The following is a 16,557-nucleotide window of genomic DNA, read 5'->3' as shown; positions in this document are numbered from 1 at the left end:
AGAATCGAATAGTCAACATTAAATTTGTGCGTCGTAAAACCAAATCAGTTGGAATTGGAAAGCACATTAGTATTTCGTTCGTCCGATATTAATTAATTATCTTATCCTTTCCAGAACCATCCGTAGAGAATTGGAAAGCACATTCGTATTTCTGTCGCGCGGACCCCACGCTCAGGAGTTAACGTGTACTTCAAGCCGAATTAGGTTCATAAGCAGGTGTGCAGGGATGCCAGGGTCAGGTGTAGGGGTGTGGTGTACAGAGATATGAAGAAAAGAGTTTTGTTTTGTCAAATCAAACATAAAAAAAATTATTATTGCAATTTACCGAAAAAAAATTACCATATTATTCGATAACTTAATCTGATGTGATCAATGACGATTTTTATTCAGTTTAATATTCCATAATGTACAGAATACGACATGTATTTAATTGTTTTATCTGATAGTTTCCAATAATAACGATTATCGACGAGCTCCATTAAATTTGCAAACAACAAAAATGCCACTTCTAATTGTACGTATAGGTAAATATGGGTCTAAGTACATAAATTAATTGTACTAAATATCCGGTATTAACCATAATATTGTGAAACGAAATGAGTTACGCGCTAAGCCGTAAAAATTAACTAATGTCAGTGTATATTCTACTGTTGGGCAACGAAACGATTTACGTGTTATACCGTTATTGTCCTTTTTATTTTTTCTTGACCGGCCGGATAGTATCGGTCGCTGTGTTGAAGCAGGCATTAAAGATCCTATACTCCGACAGGGGTTGACGGAGTGTTTCCGGTTTGGCCGCCTGTGTAGATGGCTTCATCCGAAAATAGAAAGAAAGAAAGAAAAATAACTCAAACGACTCGGAAATTATATATTATATATAATTAAGAAAACCCAGTTTTACTCAGGGGTTACAGAACATGAAAAGAACAGCTAACGAAATACGGAAACAGAGCAAATAAAGACTCGGACGGTAGATGCCGTGGTTCATATAGCCCCGACATCGTCTCCATTCTGCCCGGTGGGATCCTGATAGTCAGAGCCGTTTGTCGTTGCCGCAGGTTGACCATACAGTTGGCGGACCAATAAACCTACCTTGATCTCCACAACCTCAAGCCTGCCTTCCATTTCACACCACGGTGCCATCTGTTGCTGTTCCCTTCGACGAAGATCGGCAATTTCCGCTTTCAAAGCGTTTGCTTTGGCTTCCAGTTCGCGAACGGTGGTTTGATGCTGTTCCATCTCCGTGCGCAACTTCTTTTCCAACCGGCGGCCTTGTTCCAGTTGATGCTTCCTGATACTAGCCCTGACTTTGGCGGTGATTGCCTCGATCCTGGCCGTCCTTGCTTCGTCCTGTGTCCTACGAAGACTATCACTCAGAAACCTCATCCTCTGTTGGAGGGTGTTGATTAGGTCTGCGGTCGGGTGTTCCTGGAGGTCGCCCGGACTAATGGCGTGGTCGTCGAGGGATTCGTGCGACATTTTGTTGGATGAAGACCGGGAGGTTTGGTAGACGATAACGGCCCTTGAAGCTATGACTCTTCTCCCGGAAGTGGTTATGGATAAATATAAGGAATGGTTATGAATTGTGACGGACGTGTGGAATGATATGCATTAATGAAAAACAAAATTTAAGTTAATAATAGATAAATTAATACATTTTATTGAGGTTAATTAATGTGCGTATGGTATTCCATCAGAAAACGAAGATAATAATGCACCTGGTGGTTTTATCGATAAACGAAGAGAAAGCCTGGGAAAACTAAGGCGGCATCGATTACGCAAAATCCGATATGATTGCAAATCTTTGCAATGTGACGTTAGAGTAGACAGGAAGGGCTGAAGGTCTATGGACTGCTATGAATAACGTGGCAGACAGGACTTGCGTTGATCTCAAAAAAAAAAAACTTTGTTACCTGGCTATGCAACCAAGTGTAACCGAATGAGAGGCCAGTGAGTGGAAACAATTGTATTTTCCATAACTTAACTTTTTAGGGACTACGCAGAAAACACAAAAATAAAAAATATGGCAAAATAAAACAGTACCAAAACGGCAAAATAGTTGGAAAAATTATTACATAATAGTGATAATAGATATATTACATTGGATAACCAAAAAAATATTGAGAACCCATTCCTATCCAATCAGTCAAAGAGGTGGACAAACAGGATCAATTCATAATCAGCCCTACAATGCACGCACGAAATATGACCAGCACCTCCGTCACCGTCGTTTACGTCCCACCCTCTTCCATAGCGTTGATGGCGGTAAATGGCACCCATGTTCCCACGGCTTGGACATGCATGCGAAGAACAAACTTGATTCTCTTCGTTTAGCCTCGGCACGCGACGCAGGTGTCTCCACGTCCCCTGGACAACGCCGCGGAACACCAGTTTGCAGTTTGTCAGGGCACCAGCCGCCTCAAGCCAACGAAATGTTTGTAAGCCCTTGTTCTTTGACTCGGCGTCGTCGCGTAGCATCAGCATCATCGCCACTATGTACTGGGCTGCCGAATGGCCCTGGGCTGCGACAACGTGCATGGTTTCCATCCCTGCAAAACGACACCCGCCTAGGAAAAGGTCAGACACCGCATACCGAAACATAACTTCCACGTGGCCTCTCTGCCTGCATCGCGCTAAGAAGTTTCTTCCCGGATGGTGCATGGGACTCACACTCCACCATCGCTGGTCCCAAATTGGAATGTTGGCGCATCTGTAAACGAAATCCTCATCCCCTGCATTACGTGCAGCGGTGCACGACATCCTGAGACTGCACAAGTCCCTGACGGACTGTGCTGCGGTCCTTCCAGCAATTAAGGTCCATACATCGTGGGGAAGGTTGGCAGTGCCTGTCGGACGATACATCTCCTCCCCTTGTACTGAGCGCCCTCACACGATAGATAAATGATCGGTTATTTGTAAATACTGGATAACTGAAAGGCTCCAATCAGTTATCTCAATGGCTGTTGTTTACGGTGTATATATAGTCACCCGGTGCCGTGTGCGATGGTATCCCATCGGTTGTGTACCGTACATCGACACCTAATCAGCTACAATCACGTCGTCTAGGGAGCCTGCCGATTGAGTTTCCCGTCGGCTCACAGAAGGGTTCCTTAGCCAACACGTTCCTTAAATTTCTCTTTATGTTTTCTTATATCATTATTTAATATTAGTAGTTAAGTCTAATATTTTAATAATATTAAATAACATTATTTAGACATTGTTCCAAATTCCTGTTGTTTAATTTTAATTATAAGATATTTATATGTAATAAGTATCCGTTTACCTAAATAACATTTACATGATAATAAAGAAGATAACCGTTAATATTATACGTCCATACTAAACCGATACATAATATGTCAATAACAAACCTAATATGCATAACAATCCTAAACCCTAGCTATGTCAACGAAACGTTCCACCTCGTAGTCGGCGCGACAACGAATGCACCGAATATGGTTGGCGCCTCCGACTCTGTGGATGGAGCCCCGCTCTGCCGCCCTTCGGCGGTAGTCATAGAGAAGACCCATGTGGCCTCGGGTCATGCATCTGGTCGAGTCACATATTGTATGTTCCTCTCCCTTATCTGGCATTTGGACTTCATCTGGCCAAGAAATTGTGAGGACTGCGAAGCAACTCGAGTAACATGCCGGGAGTAAGTTACCTGCTTCGAGCGCACGAAAAAGTTCCAAACCTTCTTTTTTGGCGTCTCTGTCGTCCCTTCGGAGGAGCAACTCCATTGAAAGTGCGTACTTGGCTGCGTCCAGCCCATTCCTTGCTGCATTTTGCATCATTTGCCATCCTACAGCGTGGTTACGTCTTATGTAGAGCTCCCGCAGCGCCTCCCGAAACAGAAGTTCCGGGTGACCAATTTCAATGCACCTCTCGAAAAATCTTCGCCCAATAGGGTCCCGTATCCACACCCAATTCAGTTGATGCGGAGGTGGTATGGCAACCATCCTGAGGACATTATCGTCGTCGCCTACATCACGCGCAACGCAACACGTCATACGGAACTTGCACAGGTCCTCAATCGATGTGGTCGCGACTTTAATGGCTATGGCTACCCAAACGCCGCGGGGTAGTTCAGAGACGTTACAGAAACGCTCCATTAAAACTCTCGCTTGGACTGGGGCCTGCTAGTGTATATACTTCACAGGATGTAATCCACTGACCAGTGGTTTTGACAGTAGGAATGCTAGTATATTTATGGATAAGGGTCGCCTTTTGGAATCCAATTCGCTCGGACAGTCGACTTAACCGACGCATCATTTCGTTGGCGAAAATCCACATAAGTTTTCCAAAAAAATAAAAAGAAAAATGGATTCTACGAACTTGCATTGTAAATAGAAATAACATTGTTAATTGATGGCATTAATTAGATGTGTCGTTACGCGCTGGTGCGTATTTAGTAGCCGGCTTGGAGCGTTAAAATTAAATGTAAGTAAAATATACGCTAGCTAATCATCATCGCATCAATATGTAAAAATATAATTAAAGAAAATCATTCGTTGAAATTGCAATAGGTGTAAACACAACCTTGAAATTCCGTAAACACATAAAGTCTTAATTTGCGAGTAACATAACCTTGAATCGCCACAGCTGCTCGCAGCGTACCCTAATACAAGACTAAAGAAGAAAGCAACGTAATACTACCTGTGGCATGGGGGCATAAGCGTCACAGCTGGTTGATCCATGTCGACAATGCAGTACCAGCCGGTCGACTTAAGTGCTCTTCTTTGTTTTCATCCTCCATAACTCTGCCTTGCCCAATACACGGTCCCGGAGTTTGTTGAATGGTGTGCTGGTCAGGTTCACCGCAGTTGTTGCCCTGATCTCGTCCTCCCATAACTGCAAGATGGTTAACGATCGATTTTATTGTGACCCTATAATTTAAAATCCGTAATCTACCATTTTTATTTGAGCGTACTTACAATCCCGTCCATGATCGGGTTGAATTTGTCCCCCATGTTGAGCCACCTAATGACCCATATCCCTGAGTTCATGCTGAATGTTGATCCGACGAATAGACAGTAACCGTCAGTACGTATTATGGAAAACATGTGAAAATCATCACTGTGATACATGCATGTTTTATTTGCGGTTAACGTACCTCTGACCACAATTAGGTATCCCTATGGGGCTCCTTATCGGGAAACCTCCGAAGTTGCTCGGTAAGGGCATAAATTGCTTCTCGTAAACAGCTTGTGTGACGTTGTACAACACCCTTGCCTGCACGGACCGCGGAATATTAATCAGAACGCTTTTATGCACGCCGTGTTGCATGCTATGCCAGTATGGCAAATTAAAAGTAAAGACTACAATCAAAGTTGTACTTAACCGTTTTCCGAATCCGGTCTTCTCGGTGAGGCGTCTCGAACTGGTTCGGTGATGAATCAAGGTTGTAAATTGCATTGTCTTTCAGAGACACGAGCATCAAAAACCAGTGGCCCAGCGCGTCCTGCATGGGGACATAAATCTGCACAGGATAAACACGTATAGTTAATCCACTGAAGACACTTGTTCCTGGTTTAGTTTACGATGAACCAAAAGTTGTCCTTTAACAGACAAGTTCAAGGAATCTGGATGGCCGCATCCAGTTCTCCATGTAACGGTTGAGCATTAATTCTGTCGTCTCCCCGTGCAATATATCATCCTGCACAGACAACGCTGACGCATTAAATAAGTTATGTTCTATACGTGTACCAACGCCAGATCAGGACAAACTTACCGAGACAGACGGTGGTAAGCACCAGTACGCAGGCGACGTGGCAAGTATCTCAGCACCGGTCATAGTCATGGCAACCAGGTGGATGATCTGGCAACGAAGAATAGCCAAAAATATAAAATAAACAAAAAACCCCGACGATGTCTCGCAACACCATATATGTGTTTTTCCTACTTAAAACAAGCATAAACAGGTGCCATACCTTGTCATCAACGTCATTTCCCGGTAGTAAGCTGTGTAAATCAACCCTGTCCGCGGACTTGACTCCAATACGGACAAGTTCCTCGCTATAGTCAGAGGAAAGTGTTAACGATTTAATATAACCGCGATAAGCCGGTTTAAAGAAAACGTAACTCGAGTTTTACCATGGATCAAGGTTTCCGTCGAAGACGTACGCGAATAAGGCCGACTGTCGGTTGTTAAAGTCCATGGCGGGTGTGATCTTGAACCTCATCTACGACACATGTTTGTCAAACGTCAGTAGGTTAGCGCAGTTTTCGATAAACAAACCTACCGATTAGTTACCTTCTTGCTCGTTGAATGGGCAGACTTTTCCCTGCTGGAACCAGATCGCATAGAACTGTCAGTTCCATCACCGGAACGTCGCCGTTTGGCGTTCCTTGTTGCCGATGGTGGTGTGCGAAACAGCTTTCTCATGATGCTGTCCGTTCCTGAAAGGGGTGGAGTACTATTCTCAGGCGGATCTGGGACAATAGGCATTCCACTAGCGATGCCAGATGCAACTTTCATGGACTGCGGGGTTGACTGTTCATCCGTCTCCCCGTCGGAATCCAACAACACGATGGTTTTGTCGGAGATTGCTGCAGCTGCGTTGTCGGTCTCCTTCTCAAGATCCTTCTGTCGGAGAACAAGCAAAACCGGTTTAGTATGAGGGACACCTACATGACACGTTACATACATGGCCTATGAGTGAAACCTAACCAGAACCTTTTCCACGAAGCCCCTCATCAAGTCTTTGACGATGAGACCGATCTTCGAAAACGACCAGTCCTCTTCCGACTGGATCTGGTCACCTTTGACCGCATTAACATCATCCGGCTGGGGAGCTTCGGCTATGTTTTCCAAGGCAGCTTTGGGTCCACCGGGGACCTACATATTAAAAAAAAACAATATCAAATCAGTTATTTGTTTAAAGAATGTGTGAAGTACACCTGATCAGAAGATTTACCTCACACGCTTGCCGGGGCTGCGACTGCTCAATTGTATCTGCGTCGTGGACCTCTTCGCATACGTCCCTGCATGTACCACGTACGTGGTTGTTAAGGCGAATATTCGTCTACCATGCATATGCAACGTAGTGCGTTTTGTTGTATTCTAAAAGTCATAAATGAAACCTGTCTAACCTGCTGTTTGTGTCACCGTCGAAGCGTGCTTCACCGTCGCCCATTGTGTTTGTTTTTTTGGTTTTTTATTTTTTTGGTGTTTCGAATACTGATCGTTTAGCACGGGAGGTGGGTTTATTTTAAATGCGAAGGAACTTGCAAATGCCTACGGCTTTATCCTCCGTTTACGGAATGTGATGCGTCTATGTTAACGGTACTCGGGTGTTGTGGATGGAGTCACGGCTATCTGTTGTAATCGTCAAACTCGCGACAAATCTTTCACTCATATGGTACGTTGTTATTTGGGCTCGTTTTATGGTGTGTTCCGTATCCAAAAGTGAAAGTTCTGACTGACACTATACTATAAAACTTCCTTATGCAATCACTTATGCTGTGACCACCGCGGTCAAATCAATCCAAAACTATCGACTGGCCTCCAATCAGGCGCTAAGTCACACCATGCCTTCCCCACCCCCTCGCCATCATTATTTTAATTCATTATTTCGTAGAGGCATGGGACTGCGCGCTATATATGCGATGGGCGTAATGCTGAATTTCCTACATAAGTAAACCGTCAAAAGGCATTCGTTGGGAGATGGGACAAAGCCAAAATGGCTAATACTTTCGCTTCCTTCTGGTTCCCTTCCCAGCGTACGTATTAACCTTTTGTCCAAAGTTGTACCATTGTTGTTTAAAGCATAAATATCTACAGAAAGCGTATTGTCCCATACCCCGAATTGACATATACACCTGCTCGTCTGCAGCTACCCATGCTGTAGGTCAGCGCGTCATAAAGTTTCGCCTCGGGGGCATCACGACGAAATGAGTGGCGGAGGTTGCTTTCCAGTATCGTGCGCGGATTAGTAGCATCTAGTTCTCTCCCGGTTATGACCACCATTGCAAACCAATCTGGTTACGTTATTTTTTAAGCATGAAGCACAGGGTTTACGTTTAGGTGGACTTTCCAGCGAAGTCTTGGAAACCGACCCTTGGATATAATTTTTGATTGAAGATTTGATGAATATGTGTCCTTTTTAGTAGACAAAAAAATTAAAGTCGGTGCAACATAAACCCTAAACCCTAAACCCTAAACCCTCAGCCCTAAAACCTAAACCCTAAACCCTAAAACATGAGATGTAAACCCTAAACCCTAAACCCTAAACCCTAAACCCTAACCCTTAACCCTAAACACAATAAACCCTAAACCCTAAGCCATAAACCCTAAACCATAAACCCTCAATACTAAATCCTAATCCATAAATCTTAATCCCATAACCCTAAACCCTAAGCCCTAAACCCTAAACCCTAAACCCCAACATCCTAAACCCTAAACCCTAAACCCCAACATCCTAAACCCTAAACCCTAAACCATAAACCCTTTACCCTAAACCCTAAACCCTGAACCCTAAACCCTAAACCATACACCCTAAACCCTAAACCATAAACCCTAAACCCTAAACCCTGCACCCTAAAACCTAAACCCTCAGCCATAAAACTTAAACCGTAAACCCTGAACCCTGAACCCTAAACCCTAAACCCTACACCCTACACCCTAAACCGTAAACCATAAACCATAAACCCTAAACCCTAAACCATAAACCATAAACCATAAACCCTAAACCCTCAGCCGTAAACCATAAACCCTAAACCCTGAACCCTAACCCCGTAAACCCTAAACCCTAAACCCTAAACACTATAAACCCTAAACCCTAAACCCTCAACCCTAAACCCTAAACCATAAACCCTCAATACTAAACCCTACTCCATAAATCCTAAACCCTAAGCCCCTAGCCCTAAACCATAAACCCTAAACCATAAACCCTAAACCCTAAACCCTAAACTATAAACCCTAAACCCTAAACCCTAAACCATAAACCATAAACCCTGCACACTAAAACCAAAACCCTCAGCCATAAAACTTAAACCGTAAACCCTGAACCCTGAACCCTAAACCCTAAACCCTACACCCTACACCCTAAACCGTAAACCGTAAACCATAAACCCTAAACCCTAAACCATAAACCATAAACCCTAAACCCTAAACCCTAAACCCTAAACCCTCAGCCGTAAATCATAAACCCTAAACCCTGAACCCTAAACACTAACCCTGTAAACCCTAAACCCTAAACCCTAAACACTATAAACCATAAACCCTAAACCCTCAACCCTAAACCCTAAACCATAAACCCTCAATACTAAACCCTACTCCATAAATCCTAAACCCTAAGCCCCTAGCCCTAAACCATAAACCCTAAACCCTAAACCCTAAACTATAAACCCTAAACCCTAAACCCTAAACCATCAGCCGTAAACCATAAACCCTAAACCCTGAACCCTAACCCCGTAAACCCTAAACCCTAAACACTATAAACCCTAAACCCTAAACCCTCAACCCTAAACCCTAAACCATAAACCCTCAATACTAAACCCTACTCCATAAATCCTAAACCCTAAGCCCTTAGCCCTAAACCATAAACCCTAAACCCTAAACTATAAACCCTAAACCCTAAACCCTAAACCCTAAAACCTAAACCCTCAGCCATAAACCTTAAACCGTAAACCCTGAACCCTGAACCCTAAACCCTAAACCATACACCCTACACCCTAAATCGTAAACCGTAAACCATAAACCCTAAACCATAAACCATAAACCCTAAACCCTAAACCCTAAACCCTAAACCCTCAGCCGTAAACCATAAACCCTGAACCCTAACCCCGTAAACCCTAAACCCTAAACCATAAACACTATAAACCCTAAACCCTAAACCCTCAACCCTAAACCCTAAACCATAAACCCTCAATACTAAACCCTACTCCATAAATCCTAAACCCTAAGCCCCTAGCCCTAAACCATAAACCCTAAACCCTAAACCCTAAACTATAAACCCTAAACCCTAAACCCTAAACCCTCAGCCCTAAACCATAAACCCTAAACCCTGAACCCTGAACTCTGAACCCTAAACCCTGAACCCTAAATCCTGAACCCTGCACCATGAACCCTAAACCCTAAACTATAAACCATAAACCCTAAACCCTAAATCCTAAACCCAACATCCTAAACCCTAAATCGTAAACCATAAACCATAAACCCTGAACCCTAAACCCTAAATCGTAAACCCTAAAACGTAAACCATAAACCCTAAACCCTAAACCCTAAACCTAAAACCCTAAACACTAACCCTAAACCCTCAATCCTAAACCCTAATTCATAACTCCTAAATCCCATAACCATAAACCCTAAAACCTAAGCCCTAAACCCTAAACCATGCACCCTAAACCCTAAACCCTCAACCATAAACCATACATCCTAAACCCAGAACCCTAAACCCTAAACCCTAAACCCTAAACCCTAAACCATACACCCTAAACCATAAACCCTAAACCATAAATCCTAAACCCTAAATCCTAAACCCTAAACCATAAACCCTAAACCCTAAACCCTAAATACTAAACCCTAATCCATAAATCCTAAATCCCATAACCCTAAAACATAAACCCTAAGCCCTAAACCCTAAACCCTGCACCCTAAAACCTAAACCCTCAACCATAAACCATAAACCCTAAACCTGAACCCTGAACCCTAAACCATAAACCCTAAACCCTAAGTAATTTTACATTGGCTTATTAACTTGATACACTATTTATATTGAATGACATATTAAAATGACATGTAATAATAACAATAGTAAATGTTAGTGATGTAAGCAAGAACAAATAATCAATATAAAATTAGTTAAATTATCAAATATTTAGATTTGTTAATTAAAGACTATAAATTTTAACTGAAAAAATTTTAAAAACATATATATAATGAGAAAAAATTAATCCTGTATGAAATTTGTAAATTATATATAAATATGCTTGTTATATATAAATTTAAGTTTGTCGTTATTGTCAAATTATTAACTAGAGTAAATATTTTTTTAAAATTAAATTAAGATAAATAAAATACAAAACATAATCTAATCCAAAACTAGAACCGCATCTAATGTTCATTAATAAGCCTACATTTTTGAAATAATAACTCACGCAGTAGACTTTAATTACATACTTTAATTACACCCTCGTAATTTTTGCATTAAAAGCTGCAAGAAGTGTCTCTTCGATTGAACACATGGCAGTATAACAACAAAACCAACAAAATTCCTGCATGTGTTCATTATTTCCTTCATTGGATAAGCCGTTAATACTATCCAGATCATACAGCCCCACCCATCAACTCCCAAATCCTCCTCTTATGATGCATCAAACCAAGGTGAGCCGAAGTAGCGACAGCAGCGTGTAGGAGGACGACGAGCAAACATATGGTTCACAGCCGGGCCTCATCTGGAGCGGGTGCGGGAACTTTAATGGATTCGGCCGGACCACTGATATTGAGTTGGTTCGGGGCGGTGTGCTGACCCAGATCCGCGGGACAAAAAATTTAAAAAAGCTTACCTCGGTATTGTGGCAAGACTCTTCCATTTCCTCTTCTTTGAAATTCGAATAAACCTAATTTACTGTCACATAATATCACGATATTTCTTGAAAAACGATGTTTAATTTTTTATTTTATTTAACGGGATTTGACGTCTCTTGATGTGATGCGAGTGACTGCTTCAGACGGCCCGCGGAACAAGATAGTCAGAATAACCACGTTGCCCAACGCAACGCGCTCAACAATTATATAATACAGCAAATGTGGAAACTGTATAATATACGCTTCCATCTACTCGATTGCCATTGTTGTCGCTAGTGTAACACACGGACTTGAAAGAAAAAAAAATAAGTAGGAAAAGAAAAGCAACTTGAATATGGAAAATCAATTTCCGGAAATGATGGCTGATATGGGGGAGCAGATCCTTTCAGACGATCTCTTGATGGAGATTTTCACTCGAACTGATCCGAAGACGGCGGCGAGATGCAGAACCGCAAGCACAACCTGGCGTGTCCGACTGTCTTCTGAGAGATTTATGAAAGACAACACGCTCACAAATGTTGGAAAATACCGTAATGTGTTGCTCCAGATTGGTGACCCGGAGAGGTACGGTTCAACCCAGGCTTTTTGCATTGTGGACTGTGTAGGCGGAGGAAGAGTAGCCGCGCCAATGCCAGAATAACTGGGTCCACGCGGATGGTGGAATGTTATCGGCTCCGATTGCGGTGTGATCTGCGTCCAGTATAGCACGAATGGTCCTGATTTGAGGCTCCTGTTATGGAACCCGCTGATGCGAATCGCTCGTCAACTCGACGATCTGGCCGACAAACTACTTAAACAAGCCGTCATCGGATACGCGTTTGGATACCGGGCGGGAACTGACAATTACTACGTCGTCCATATGTCAAAGAGGCACGTCTTAGACAGGTTTTTGCACTGCAATGTTTTCAATTCGGCAGAAGGAAGGTGGAAACACGCGTACATAAACGATCAACGTCTAACTCACCTTGACGAGGGCTCAACTTTTCACCTTGGTAAGGCCGTGTGGGTAAACTGGGGTGGACGTGGTTTGACGACTGCAACGCATGTGGTAGTGCTGGATGCGGACACATTTATTCTGAGCAAGATAAGGATAAACCGTAACTTAATTCAGCACGTGCAGGCACTGCGTGTGCTCGACGGCATCCCACACCTCGTCGGCTATGAACGATCCCCGCACCGAGGACTATCGACCATATGGTGCAAGATTGACTTGGAATCCATGTGCGTCGTCCCGTTCATGAAGCGAAGAGTTGCGGGTCAATACGGCGTTCCATGGAATCCTGTGACGATCATCGGTGATCGCATGATCATAGTGCGCGAAAACAACCACAAACGGGCAAGAGGTGCTAACGGCGATTTTCTGACGGAGATTTCGTTGGTTCAGATTAATTTACTTAACCGACACAGAGTCAACGCATTCAATGGTGAGTGGCCGAGTGACATGAACCTTTAGCGCGTTATAACTGTGGGAGTGGGTTGTCTACTTCCCTAATAGAGCGGCCGCTATTGTGATTCGATCACATAAGCGGTAGGCACTTGGTGCGTAAATCCGTCGCGAATAAATGTGGACTACTTGTATCGTTCTTTGTATTCCGGCCATGCTTAAAATATGTTTTTCAAATGGATTTATGTGTATCATGTTTTATTATACTTGGTAGAATGAATATGCGTAATGAAAATTATCTTATTAGATTGAAAAGATAGTACCAGTGCAGTCAAATCCACGCAACAATTACGTCTAGGCAAATCCATTGAACTACTCATGTTTTCCAGTCGTGAATACCAAGAAAAAAAATTAAATTACAGATTAAAATTCTCATCAAGCGATATTCACCGGTAAAAAACCAACAAAATGATCGCGGATATCAGCGCGGTGATCAGAACACCTCGCCTCCTCGTCGTCGCGACACTCGCAAGCATGTTGTCTTCCATGGCCGTAGATGCTGAAATGGCGGCCTCCAGATCTGCCCTTGTTTCGTCCAAAGTATGTTGCAAAGAACGCAGCTCGTCTAGGAGTTCCTGTCTTGTCTTCTTCAACTCCGTGTTCTCGCTTCTAATGCCCTCGTTCGCTTCTAGCAACCTGCGAATGACGTCGGAGTAACGAGGCGGGGGCTCTGGATCGTACCACTGAAAGAACGAGCATTTCCTGCTGGTTCCGTACCCGGAACATCCATAAAATCTTCTGCCCGGATAGTCACATTTCCAAGCGGTTCTGATTGGCGATCTCACGCCACAGTGACATCGAGGCGTCGGTGCATCGACGGAGGACGAGCTTATGGAAGAGGATCCCTGCATTGTGTGTTCAATAGTTCACGAGGGGAGTAAAACACTGGCGTTTGAAATAGCCTTGCGCAACGAGGTTTCATACTCACCTCTCTGCTAATGCCATAATGTGTTCGCATCCCAACAGCCTTCTTGTTCACTGACACATGTGACGCCAACTTGGCACGGAACGGTCGATTATAGCCCCCAACCGCGGGCCCGATACATCTTAAACCATGTAGTTGTTAGCTGACGATCTAAACCATCAACATTAAATATGTGACCCGTTTTCTTTGCATGTCATAATCTTTGTATATGAAAAACTTCGAAAATACTAATTCATATGTAATTATCTTACTGTCAAGTAATCTCTTGCTATTCGTTGTAGTTAAAGGATATTGATTAATAAGTTGTTTTATATGTTTCCGTATTTAAGGGGCATTTACGTTGTTCGATATGACGTGATTGACATACCCATCATGATGCACAACTGCGCGTCTGAGCGCTACGCTGTAGCAAAACTAAAGAAGTGTATAGCAAAACTGACCTCATGCCCCCTCATGCTATGGCAGGTCACCTTTTGCTATCTTAGGAAGGATTTTGCAAGGGATTGAATATTGGACAGCACCCGTGGTTGCCAAACCGGTGCAATTCTAAACGCATGTGATGCATCCTGCCTGGATGGAGCTGACCTTCTTCAGACTCCAAGAAAGGTGTTTGCAGACCCAACTTTTTTGACCGGCCAACACCTACCCTAGTCAAATATCTTCACAAATCAAACGGTCTCAAAACAACCATATCCACGCACAACCAACGCGGACCAACTCATCGGACGACCGATACTGCAACCAACAATGGCAGAGAATGGGACACCCGCTGCATCCAACAACTTCAACCATGAGACGGCCCAGGTACGGTTGCGGTGCATCAACCGTTTTTTGTTTATTTATTTTTTTATTTCTGGTAGTTATGATTATTCTACTCCCGATTCTTCATGAGTTAGTAGTATACCCGAACGAACTAACAAGCACCCAATGCTAGGAGGAGCAGATAACACCGGGCCCCAACGACGCCACTCCGAACGACGCGTTGCTGGAAATAATGACGGAGGTGCTCGAGAACACAAAGGTTGGTAACACTCGTCTCACTTTCTGCTCTAACTGAATATGTAAATCCAACCAACTGACAGATCTGTTACGATTTTCAAATGAAGAGCGCGCAACGCCGAATGGACAGGGTCGAATCGGAATTGGTGTCCATTCGGTTGTTGGTGGGCGGTCTCAGAGAGCCTGACACCCAGAGGCCAAAGGAACATGCGGATAAAGTCAACGCAACGTCGGATGGAAACCGGATCGAGAAGCAGAGACAACCTGTGCCCGATAGGGTACACGTGCACAACCCGATGTCACGCACCTCCATTCCCAACCGTAGACAGGTGATGTTTCCAGGAACGATGAAGAAGAGACATCATCAGTCGTCAATAATAAGCAGTGGCGGAGACGTCCAAATGTCTGTTTACGATGAAGACGAGGATCCGAAATGGGCCATGTACCCAAAGATGTGCAGGTCAAATACTCACCTCGACGAAAATAACACGAAGGGTGGCATGGCTACAAACTTCTTCAATCGATTTAAGGAAAAGCTATACGGGGGTAACCGAGGGACTATATCCTCCGAACGGACCAACAATGCAGACAACCCGACAGGACGCAATGGACTGCAGCCAACGCAAAACAGAAAAGGCAGTTTTCCCTTTAAAACAATGACGTCGTCCGACGAGAGCTCATCAAAGCCTGAAAGCAGCCACGGACGGACAGCCAACACCTACAAGCATATTCCGCGACGACCCCCCTCAAACCTGACCAAGAAGGGAACAAACACCACCAACGCATGGCCCATCTCTCAGCACGCGATGGACATCTGTAGCTACGTCTACGACCATGACTCTGACCCAACGTGGGTGTTGTATCTGAACATCACCGGCTGAATATGCCGTGCGGCGTCATTAATGCCGGAAGGCAGTTAAAATTCCCCTCATGGTGTAACATCTTCCATTTGTTGACCGCAGGGAGATCGTTGTACGCATCGGGTCGCAGCATGCAACTCGTTCTGACATGGGATGCCTGTTAGACGGACGGCAACCAACCCAGAAGGCACGTAGCAATCGATCGTACCCTCTTCGAATTAATGGATTTATTTCCACTGACCGGGGTTTATTACTTCCATCTGAAGTCCGATTTTTTATTTTGTCGGATTTGACTAGCAGATAATGGAGATGATCACGATCATGGTTGCATCGAAGGGACAAACCGATGGAGATCACCCTCGATCCGTGTGGTGCTTGCACCCGAATTTTGCGGTACGACCAAAACAAACTTCCGTACTTTATTTTAATGCATAACTATGATTTAACCTTATCTGTTATTACACGAACCTTGTACCGTTGACATATGACGATGACTTGTTTCAACCTCTGAATACTCCCTGAGTAACCAGTCCGATGTAATGGAGGGCGTCCACCCTGAAATTTTGGCACAGCGATACGGGGAAGAACACTTGCACCCGACGAAAGACCTGCGCATTGTAAGCTACCGACCAATAAGATTCTTGTACGCAAGTTCTAGTCATGGTCAGACTGAATTTTGAGTCTCTGATGGTTTTCGGCTTTTTCTATCGATCGCAGGTCTATATGCCAGTAGTAGAAGAAGACTATGACAAGCACTGGTTCTTGGCCGTGGTTGACCTGTCGGACAAGCAAGTCTATC

The 16,557-nt window shown here is 43.8% G+C and overlaps 2 protein-coding genes across 2 annotated transcripts; both read right to left on the bottom strand.

The window, feature by feature from the left end:
• Positions 1-2,142: 2,142 nt before the first annotated feature.
• Positions 2,143-2,862, bottom strand: LOC140179042 (uncharacterized). The gene has a single exon (XM_072217368.1). The coding sequence runs from the start codon at positions 2,860-2,862 to the stop codon at positions 2,143-2,145; it is 720 nt and encodes a 239-aa protein (XP_072073469.1).
• A 527-nt stretch (positions 2,863-3,389) lies between these two features.
• On the bottom strand, positions 3,390-4,112 carry LOC112746895 (uncharacterized). Its single transcript, XM_025795010.1, has one exon. It carries the CDS (start codon positions 4,110-4,112, stop codon positions 3,390-3,392), a length of 723 nt encoding a protein of 240 aa, XP_025650795.1.
• Between the last annotated feature and the right edge of the window lie 12,445 nt (positions 4,113-16,557).

This window comes from Arachis hypogaea, chromosome 15 (assembly GCF_003086295.3).
Source record: "Arachis hypogaea cultivar Tifrunner chromosome 15, arahy.Tifrunner.gnm2.J5K5, whole genome shotgun sequence".
In the NCBI taxonomy this organism is placed as follows: Eukaryota; Viridiplantae; Streptophyta; class Magnoliopsida; order Fabales; family Fabaceae; genus Arachis; species Arachis hypogaea.
Note: the sequence above shows the minus strand (reverse complement) of the source record. Positions and strands in the feature narration are given on the sequence as shown.